Source organism: Anser anser (assembly GCF_964211835.1).
Source record: "Anser anser genome assembly, chromosome: 8".
Classification (NCBI taxonomy): Eukaryota; Metazoa; Chordata; class Aves; order Anseriformes; family Anatidae; genus Anser; species Anser anser.
In genome coordinates, this window is record NC_139728.1 from 31,124,650 (window position 1) to 31,135,950 (window position 11,301).

General features: G+C 38.1%; 1 protein-coding gene across 1 annotated transcript in view; it reads right to left on the reverse strand.

Annotated features, from left to right (window-relative positions):
• Positions 1 to 2,658: 2,658 nt before the first annotated feature.
• The window catches only part of DEPDC1 (DEP domain containing 1), a 12,090-nt gene continuing 3,447 nt past the window's right edge, over positions 2,659 to 11,301 (reverse strand). The window contains exons 6-12 of the mRNA XM_083845967.1: positions 10,931 to 10,978; positions 9,431 to 9,571; positions 8,085 to 8,945; positions 7,281 to 7,453; positions 5,961 to 6,137; positions 5,485 to 5,670; positions 2,659 to 3,510 (exon numbers count right to left, since the gene is read on the reverse strand). Coding sequence (XP_083702093.1) covers positions 3,370 to 3,510; positions 5,485 to 5,670; positions 5,961 to 6,137; positions 7,281 to 7,453; positions 8,085 to 8,945; positions 9,431 to 9,571; positions 10,931 to 10,978 — 1,727 coding nt within the window. The 3' untranslated portion in view covers positions 2,659 to 3,369. The remainder of the gene's footprint in view (positions 3,511 to 5,484; positions 5,671 to 5,960; positions 6,138 to 7,280; positions 7,454 to 8,084; positions 8,946 to 9,430; positions 9,572 to 10,930; positions 10,979 to 11,301) is intronic.

The following is an 11,301-nucleotide window of genomic DNA, read 5'->3' on the forward strand; positions in this document are numbered from 1 at the left end:
GGTTGAGATTAAATTTGTATCTGTTATTCATTTGGAATGCCCCATTGCAGGTCAATTTGTTTATTTATTCAAGGTTTTGTTATATTTCTGTCAAAACCTCAGAAGGGGACGTTAAGTAATACGGATCAAGCACTCTGAATAATGAGGGCAGCCAGCTGAAAGCTAAATCCTAAGAAATGTGAGCTTCTGGCGTGATTAGCTTAACTGGAACACAGATACACACAAAATAAAGCATTTATGCAACACTTACCAGGCTGAAAGTGCGTAGAAGTTTAGGCAGGTACGGGATTTTTAGAAGCCGTCTATAAGCACTACAAACATCCATCACCTGCTACGTAAAGTGTAAAGATATCTACAGGACATCAAAACATTTACTAACATCGGCTGAGACTGGGCTTACCTTGGTTTGCCACTTACAAAGCCTTCCTCATCAAGAACAAAATATAATGCAAAAGGTGCACCGTGCCAGATGTGCTCCAGCTACCAGAAAGCAACTCCCACACCTCTGTAAGCTAACATAGGACTAATTTGGTATTTCACATGAATTTCTTCACATAGGAAGGAGGCTAAACATCCACAACACAAAGGTTGTGGGAGAGAAGTGTTAGCAAATACTGCTTTAGGCTAAAACCTTTTTAGATTCAACTTAAAGTGCACAGGAACAAAATTATAACCTTAATTATCGTAGGACAAATTTCAGGTAGTAAAATGAAAAAAACGATTATGAAGCCTTTTATTCTAAATCATTTATTCCAACTTCTAAAGTAAAAACTTTTCTCCCTATCTTAATCTTAAAAAGCAAAGCAAAAAACAACAACCCAGCTTTTTGGAGAGGCTCAACATTGTGCAGATAATATTAGATTAGCACAACTCCGGTATGGATTGTCCCCAAGAAATGCAAAAAATAAAAGAATCCAGGTAGAGACAAGTAGTTGAGATTTGCTTTCATTTTAATTTTTATGATTGGTTTTATGACAATTCCTGTAAGAACCTGCATGTGCAGTACCATGGCAGTTCAGTTCATCTTTGGAATGGAGAGACAAAAAAAGCACACTGGACATGCCTACACAGCACAGCTCACAGCTCTGAGATAACCACCAAGTAACTTGCGCAAAGGAAAAGCGCTCGTCACGAAAGTATCTGATTCCTTGAAGCACACAATTGCTTAATACAAACAAAAAAAACACAAAAAAATTAAAAGTGAAAATAAAGGTGGACTTCACAAATCTTTCATCTTATACAGCCCAACATTGCAGAGCATCCCTTCCATTTTTTTTTTTTGCAAATACAGCCAGAATAAGCAAAAAGTTTTATATCTAGAAGCACTAATGCAATGTGTAAAACAGACACATTCCTTGTAAAATGCCGAGTGGCTTGAGGGTATGGCACATGAGTGATTGTGGCGTGAGGTTAAGGAAGCCTTCAGCTGAAGGCAGCAGTGGAAGAAAGCAGTACTATGCAGCACCAAGTCCACCCAAACAACAAGCTTCAGTTTTGCGTGGGGCAGGAAACAGCATGGACTCTGGGCCTGAAAACCAGAGAAATTTGAAAAATTTCAAGCATAGCAACACACACAGACTTAACATTCAAGACCCTGAATTGGATATATATATATATATCATATATATATACATATATCATATATATATCATATATATCATATATGTATGTATGGCTGACAGACATATGTATATATATGGCTGACAGAAAACCCAGCACCACCAACACTTACAGATTTACATAGTTCCTGACTAGTAAGGAAGGTCTGGCACAGTATCGGAACATGGAAAGAAAACACTGGATATTAACAAGAATCTAGAGAAATTATTTTACGTGGTGGCTTCACTCCACCCGGGAACATTGAGCTACACTATGTAACACTGAGAGTTAAGTGCATTACTTCTCACCTCTCCACTGTCTAACCATCCACAGATGCGGCTACACCATTACAACACTGCTTTTAAGCCCCGTTATCACCTTCACCTTGTCCTCTCAGGAGACGAAAGTTACGGTTCAGACTGAGTGGCAGGTCCATTAGTGCTCCTACTTGCAGCCCAAGTTCTACAAAAGCCTTACAAGGCACAGAACTTGGAACTGCTCCAGCACGTAACAGTGATGCCAGCAGCAATATCCATAGGTCTCTCAGCGCAGCTCATGCTTGGCATGTCAGCCAACGTTTCTTCCTAATCACAGCTTTTCAAAATAACAATACTTTTTAAGGTTTCAGTGAAACGTTTATATAAAGGTTCATAATTTTCCTATATTACGTTATTTTTTACCCTGTTAAGAGGAAAGGGATTTTTTCATTAAATTTTAAAATTGCATTAATTGCCCTGGTTGTACCCACATGCTATCAGCATCTCTTTGGGGATACAGACAGAAGGATTTCAGGATTTATCCATCTGGATACCAATATGGGGGAGAAGAAGCATCCACTTCTCTCCAAACCTGATATTGAACACCAACAGCATTCACCATTTACGGCTTTTTAAGTTGTCCCCCCACATTAAGTTGGGATCTTCTTTATGAAAAGACTAAGCTGTTCTCACAGAAATATCAATGCAGATCCACCTTGTGGGGGCAGTCCTGGTCCCATGAGAATCAACCCTGAATTCCAGATTAAATCCAGAAACAATACAGGGAAATGTAGTGTATTACGATTCTATTCATTGTCACATCTCACATACTTCTCAAACAAAATGACAGAAGTGACAGATGGTATCAGTACATCCAAAATAAGCATTCCAGGAAAACAAACACACCTAGCACTTTTAATATAAATAAATATATATGAAAAAGCAGATCTTACAGATGAGAAGAAAGTAAGTACTTTAAGGAGGCAGATAATTTATTTATGGTGAATTTCTGGCTCCCCTGGAAACAACAAAAGCAACTTTTAAATTAGTCCCAAACTTAAAGAATATTGTTTTGCTTAAAGACAAGTACTTTGTGAAAACAAGGAAGGCACTTACCCACACCAAACAAATAATTAAAACTCCACACAAACTATAATTAATGGCACAAGTTCCTGAACAGACATTAATAAAGTTGCAATATGCATATCATTAGTTTCCCATATGAAAACCCTGTATACATTTTTTTGGTTACCAATAGCTTCATGCTTATTTTCACATTTATTCTACTGAGCGCAATACATTGATTAATTTGTAAACAGATAAATATTTCTCTTAGAAGTCATTCGAAAGTAACCTCCAGAAAAAAGTTATTTTGGCACTTTTCAGCACAGTGTTCATGTAAACATTTCTTCCTTCTACATAAGCAACCACTACCAAATTTGCATAGAAAGCACCCCTTGGTAAGTCATCCATCCATCCATCCAAGTAAACATGCAGCTGAAGTATGGTGAAATTAATATCTCAGGCTACGAAATTTTGGTTTTCTCAGGCTAAGCATCGGTTGTTTGATGGTAGGTTTGTTCTCAAACAGCATTGCTTCGTTTTCTGTAGTTGGAAATCTGTTCTGGTAGATCAGAGGATATTCCTTCTGAAACTAGAAAACAGGCAAAAGAAAATTATTAAACAGGACTCCACTAGAAAAAATAAAACCCAGCACAGATACGGATCAGCAGCAAGAGCAAGACTATCAGTATGTAAAGTACTTCTGCTGTGAAACTTGACTAAAGCCACAGCCCTTTGTGCTTATAAGTTCACAACTGATAAACAGTGAATCAGATGGAAGTAGTTTTGTCAGGCATTTCATCTTCTGTTGAAATGAGAAAAGCTTCCAATCTCACTTTAATCCCAAGAATGTTTACTGCTGGCTGGAATAGCGCTACGGGCAGACGCTGTACCGTTCTACCTCCAACCAGCAACTACCTGCCGGCATCTCCACTAGAAATGACAGTCTGCAGCTGCTCACGGTCACGTTGACCAGCTGAATACTAGTTAGCACAGCTTATCGCATCTGTCACCATTTCTTTGATTCTGAAAGGCACGACCAGCTTTTATTCTCCAAGCAAGGCAAGGCAGCCACCCATTTGAAGACACCGGCAGCATCGGTACACGTTCTGTTTACGCTTGGAAAGCTGTCTTTCAGGAAACACGATGATAAATGTTTCAGCTAACTGGAAGTTAAGGTTCAGCAGATTTTTGAAGGCATTCTCTCAGGAAAGAGAGAATAACTACTTCAACTAGGGGAGTTATTTTTCAGTTCCTGCAGATGAGCAACGACAATATCTGGCTTTGGAGATGTTTTGGTCATATTGCCTGTTTCTTCTGTAAGGTCAAGTAAGATTCAGTCTACTAAAGATTCCATCATTTGTAACATTTGGTGTTGATGCAAGTTGGATCTAACCCCTCTAGGGAGTGGCATGTTTGTGGCATTTGGCTTTCCCCAAATCCAATTATCAAAACTATATAATCACTCCAAAAAGCTGTGATTTATTATGCCAGTAGTTATCCCTGCACAAATGGCAAGACTATAATATAACTCCATGAATTTTAAAAATAAACTTTGCTAATATTTGGCCTTTACAGTATAAAGCGCTTGTGGATGTCGATGGGAACTCACCAAACATTTAAATACACACTTCAAGTTTTATTGTTACAGTATATTAGTTTATTTCCTTCCCCCCTGCTCCATCTGCTTGAAGTGCTGCTGTGCATCACTTCCTACTGCTTGCTTACTCAGAAATTTAGGTTTCAGTAACTGTAATTAACTATTCTGTTTTACATGCAGGACGTTTCAGGGAACTTGAACAAAAGGCCTGTCTTCTGAGGCTTGGTCCTGTTAAACTGAAGTTTTCACAACACGTGAAAGTCAGCGTTGCAGAAGCAGGGGGAAGGGGCATCAGAACAAACGCACTTGCTTTGAAAAGCTGCTTTTTCAAATTTGAGTCACAAGACTTGCTTAGGAAATTCTAGGACAAGTACAATACTATTCAATTGGCCAGAGACACTTGCCAAAAGGTTTTCTTAAAAAGAAAAAACCTCCAGTAGGAAATCCTGCCAGAGTTGCTGCGCTTTAGCTTTAGTATTAGGCAACACATGAGCAGGCTATAGAAGTGACAGATAATCTTGAACAACATGCATGTTACAAAACAAAGCTAATTCCACAGAAAATAACATTTCAGAACCGTGAATAGATTTTGACCTCTTAACAGCAAAAAACCTGACTACTTTTGTCTCTTCCATAGATTTTAAGCCCACCTATGGCATTTTAATGGTAGCTTGCATTGCCAGTACAACACGCTGCTTAAGAGAGCATCTTAGGGTTTTTATACCGGTTTTGAATCACTGTTTGAACACTGCTGTTGCCAGACAGTATCAAATGCTGTAGTAGGCACTGCCCTTAAAATCCTATCAGATCATGCAATCAAAAAACATTGAACAGTAGATTTACTTATTTTTCTATAAGAGAAGCATTTCTCTCTATACAGTCTGCTCACATTCTGTTCCAGTGTGTCATAGCTGAGCCCCTTCCCTCACAGGAACGTTCTCAGAAGTAAATATCCACCCTTCTTACCTGCTTTAACTTCTTCTTCTTGTCTTTTACAGACAAGTTCTTATCTTTGATAATGTTCTCTAACAGCTCTGCCACTGCAGCTTGAGATGTAGAAACCTTTTGTTCTTCAAACTCCTGAGGAGTTATTTGTTTGCAGTATGAGTATGTTGGCAGTATGGCGCAAATTTCTTCCCTTGGATATTTGCCCTGAAATAAATTAAAAAAAAAAATAAATCAAAGAAAGGGTCTACGTAGTCAAATGATTATATACTATCTTGATAAGAAGCTACCTTACTTAACATTCAAGCATATCAACTTAGTGCCATCGCAAGTTGCAAGGCATTAGAAAGTAGCTAATGTCTATGATTGCACCAATACCTTAAATAAAAGTCTGCATTTGAAATACTGTGGTTTTATTTGCAGTTTTCCCATCCCACCCACATTAGCAAATACTCTGCCACTAGCAAAGGTACTTGAACTTCTAGCATGCCACCGACCTGAGCCATCCTCACGTATTCTATGTGATCTTGCACTGCAACCTGCAGGTAAGTTGGTACTTTAAATATTTCTTGCTGGTGGTCCATTAGAAATGAAACTAATCGTGTAGAAAGCAGCTCATCAAGATCAACTTCTTCTGCACAGCATAACACACATCGAGAAAAAGTCTGTATCATCTAGAAGTGTTTAGCAGATCATTAGTATGTGCAGTCAGGGGATTTGCCTTCCTTCTACTCTATACAGCGGCACAACAAGTTCTCCAATAACAACTTTCGTTGCAATCTCTCTTGCCCACACCAGCTGGTCAAGAGGAGGAATCCTGATTATTTTTTTCCTCAACTGAAATAAAGCATTGTTCAATACAAAGAAGTGCAAATCTTAAAAGTAATTTCTTTTAAGAAATAAATTTTAAAAAATGTAATAAGTCTTCCCCCATAGAAAAATGTATGTATTCAAGTAGCTGTCTTGAACCAAGCGAGAAGACAAAAACCACACCTGCACAGTCAGCCCACCCAAGATCTAATGTACACCAACAACCAGTTTCAAGAAGTTTTTTTTTTTTTTTTATAAACATTTTTACAGTTTCCCCATTTCTGGCTTTTATCAGGCTTATTTTAAAATAACTTGTGCAGGTAACGTTGTTGTTTAATCTTATTTGGCACAAACACTACAAATGTCTTCCAGTAGTCATTCCAATAAAAGCTTTAATTCAGACCTAGAAGCTAGTCTTTAAAGTCACTGGGCTTCCTCCTTCTGCAATGGTTTATGCCCTAATCACAGGAGGTGTTGTCATGTCCCACGCCCTGGAGATGTTCAGGGCCAGGCTGGACAAGGCCCTGGGCAGCCTGATCTAGTGGGTGGCGTCCTTGTCCATGGCAGGGGTTGGAACTGGATGATCTTTAAGGTCCCTCCTGAGCCAAACCATTCTATGGTTCTAACTCCAAATACAAAAACATTTATCCCAAGAAAGGTTGTCCACACACACTTTGCCAGCACCTTTTAAGCTTAAATGGCAGTTGGGTGATAAATCAGACCAAACAATCATTTACATTCTTTTAAGGAATTATTTCCCTCCCCCTCCCAAAATAAACAAAAGCAACATCAATATTTCAAATGTATTAGGATGGAGACAAAGTGCTTGCTGCAAGCCGGATTTTTTGTAAGTGTTGTGGAAGTGAAAAATCTGCCCATTAATCACAATTTAATTGTACTTAATTACAGTGAGCCAAGAACCTTAAATCCTAATTACTGCTAGTATTCTCAGCATTACTTCAGCAATATTTTTAAAACAAGAGAAACTGCAATCACGATTCTCTTACCAAAGAACGTGTGCCCATCGCATCGTGCAGTCGTGGCATATCAACATTTTCACTGATCCGAGAGATCATACGCATAAGGAGCTGCATCTTTCTACGATTTGGTGGTGGAAGCAACAAACAACATATCTGCAGTGCTTCAACAGCAATTCTTTCTAAGTGAGGCTGAAGGAGATCTACAAGTTAATTGTAAATGCAGCTATCGTTAAGATTTGAATCAACTTTCAGGATTATTTTTTATTCAGTAAAATAACTCCCCCCCCTCCCAAGGCAGAGGATCTATGTTTCAGAGCAATCAGCCATAACATTGTAGATCAACGTTACATGTCCTTTTTTTGCGTGAGCATCCTCAACTCACTTCATTATGATAAACTGCTTGTACAATCAAGGCCATAACACAATGAAGAAATGACCCTAATGTTATTTCTTAAAGTATTTTCAGAAAACACGTTCCAAAGATCGTAAAAAGACATCTTCAATAGGCAGGCCTGTGCAAATTCCTTTCCTTACTCTGAGACAGTGCCTAGGTCAGAAGTTCCATCACTTACCTGAACAGGAAGGTTCTCATAAATCACACTTGAGAATGCAAAGACACTACACACTACTATTTGTTAGCGGAGGTATGAAAGGCTGCCTGTAGACAATACAACTTAGCAACCAGAACTTTGCTTTTAAACCCACAAGTTATATTATATAGATATAAAAAAAAAAAAAAACCACAGTAACGGTGTCAAAGAAAGCAAGGAAGCAGAGATTAGTTAGTCAACACAATAAGCCAATACAACATGCTTTGGAAAGCCATCTTACTTTGCGTGCCAGTCAACATATAAGAGTGAGTGAAAGAGTATTCTGAGAGCTCTATGGTACTTTTGCAGAGTCTCTTGCTGACGGTGATATCAGAAACCTCAGTCCTGATGTCCACTGAAGTATTCGGTTTTCTTTGCCCACAGAGTTGAGACTTTGGCTTCACTGTGATTTCCGCAACTGGTATATTGATGCTAGTACAACTTTTGGAGTTCCTGCTGCCAAGTAAACTCTGAGACCTGCATATTTGCTTTAATCTATGACTTTCATCAAATAGCTCTTTATCCTGAAGAGTTGAGGCAGACACTGTCTTCACGCCGTACGTTTGGTTTTGGTATGCGTTATCAAAACCAAACGCTAACACAGAGTTGGCTTTATGCTCATACGGTAGTGATTGGTTTTTATTTCCTGTGCCCAAGACTGTGTTCACATCAGTTTGCCTGAGGACAACTGATTCTCCTTTATTACGTACACTTGAGGCAGTACCTCCAATTCTTTCCAAAGAGTAACATCTTGTCCTAAACTTGAGAGCTGGATCTTGTTCATTCCTGAAACCTGAAAGATTTTGACAGCTTCCTCCTATTAGATTATCAGCACTGCCTTGTTCGCTTGTCAGTTTATATTGTTGCAATTTCTCTGCACATTGTTTTTGAACAGCTAACTCTTCTGCAGACCACTTCCTGGAAACTTCATATTCCTTCTTCTTTTTCTCAGGCTCTTTGCGAAGTAGGCTTAAAAGAAGACATTCAGTTGACTTGAAAGAGTTCAAGTGAAGAATTTTTGAAGGTTGTGGGTCACTTGTTTCATCTCGGACAGAATGTTTTCTGCTGCATAGATCTGGAATTGTGATGTAGCCACACATAACTATCAGAAAATGAAATATATATATTAAGATGCAAGTGATGTGAATGCAAACAAGTCCAGAAAGAAATAAAGTTGCTAACTGAACAGAGAAAACAACAAATATAAGACACTAATTGACTCAGTTAGTAAAATATAAGAAAAATTTAGCTCAGTCCAAAAGCAATCTAGCACAATAATTGCAACCAACATGCAAGGATAAAGCAAGTTAACAGACTGCAATAGTGAGGGACAAGGGTGAGCACGTATTTCCAAGTTATGGTTACCGAATATTTAGAAAGTTAGTTCAGACAGTAATTTGCATAGAATGAGATACAATTGCATTTCACTTAATATTGTAATACAAAACGACAGCACTGATGATATTCCTCAGATTCAAGTTGCCAAACAGACAACAGGGTCAAGGTCCACTTTGAGGTACAGATTTTTCTTCTCCCAGTTGGTATCAACTTATAGCTTACAGTGGTTATTTCTAAGTTCATACATACCTAAAATATTAACAAAGAGTTCATAGTATTCAAAAGTAAGTAATGGTTCAGGGAGATTGAGAAAATAATCAGCAACTGTTCTGAATACGTCCCGTTCAAACCCACTGTAAGTTGGTTGGTTCATGTCATTATTTCTAGGCCCTAAATAGAAGCAAAGAAAGAAAATTCACAAAGTTTTTATTCTCACAATTCTATGGAAATAACAGTATGAGTTTACTCCTGTAGGAATGACTGTTTCACAAGTGAAGAATCATGTCAGCAATCTGCGTATAATTGCAGTTCAGCATTATAGCATTTGTAAGCAGAAATAATAAAAAATATTCTATGAATTCACTCAGTTCTGCTCATTTTTAAGAGGGTGTTCCACACCAGTAATATAAAACTCATTTATGCTCTTTATACATCCCTCAAAATAGTCACAAACCTCGCATTCTCCTTCATTTCACACAAAGACCTATTAGATCTAAATACAGGACCGATGTGGGGGTTAAGGAAATCAAATGCTCAAAGATCAGCACTCAGCTCTATTTTCAACTTTGATTTAAATCCATTCACCAAGCTCTTCCTTGTCCTGCTTTTCCAAATAGTGCTCTTCATGTAAGAGGCTCTATGTTTTTGAGAAAGCAGTTGAAGAAAAAAAAAAAAAAAGGTCATTTTCACAAGAGTGTACCTTGCAAACTGGACTTCTGTAGCCACTCTAACATTGCATGGACACCTACCACAGCCCCGCTGAACAGCTAGATGTGAACAGCTGAACCGACAGATGTACAAACCCACACCATCCCACCGAGCCATAGCCAGTACAGCTTTCAGAGGAGCTCATGAAGGCAACGGCCAGGGACAGGGGCAAGGACACACATACAAAGAGCTCATCATATCGCATTTCAGTTGAGAGGCACTCATCTAACACTTGCATGCCCTGGTAGCCATTTAAAGAGAGAGTTTAAAAAAAGAAAAGGTCAGTGCAATTATCCCATTTCTTCAGAATCTTTCCAAAATCTGCTTCATAAAGATGCAAAGCTTACATAATCGTGATCTGCATGTGTTTGCAACGCTATTTCTAAAACATCTGACAAAGGAAGCTTCAAATGTAGCTAGACACTGAAGTTTCATAAAAATCAACTGCATGGTAAAGTAGAAAGACTGCTGGTACCACTCAGGTCTACTACAGCACAAGCTAAAGAAAAAACGCTCCTTTTTTAGCAAGACAATTCACAGCAGACAGCCATTAGAAACTCAACTTCATTCAATTCACTGTTTTTTGCTAGAGGACTGGTATCTTGATTGCCTTAAGCATAATATCCCTAAAGTGTTAGCTCTTCTGTGTTACATTCCTGTGCAGTAATTTGATACGAATTGCTTTCATTGCTTCTCAACATATCAAGGCACTTCCAATTATTTGAATTTTGAAAATGAAATTCACGATTGGCCTTAATATGCAAGTATATTTCACTTTCAACTTTCAAAATAGGTTTTTGGAACTTAAAAGCTATTACTTACAGTATGCGAGGCATTTCATAGCTGACAACACCCAGTGAGGGAGATCTTCTAAAATGAATAACATATGTACGTTATTTATATATAACCCCAAAGAGTCAATCAATACAAGTAACCGCAATTATGTATTAAATACATCAAATAGAATCTCAAATATAAAACTAATTTTAAATATTACTATGCATGTGTACTTACAGATTAATATAATATACCTACAAAACCCTCTAGACAAGCATACTGAACTGGACTCTAGTTTGGAAAAGCAAGTATATGAGACAGGCTATGAAACATATTGCCTTAGTCAAGTACTATGTTGTTGTAACTGCACCATCCAAAAACTTTAAGCAAAACTAGAAAAAAAAGTCTTACCTGAT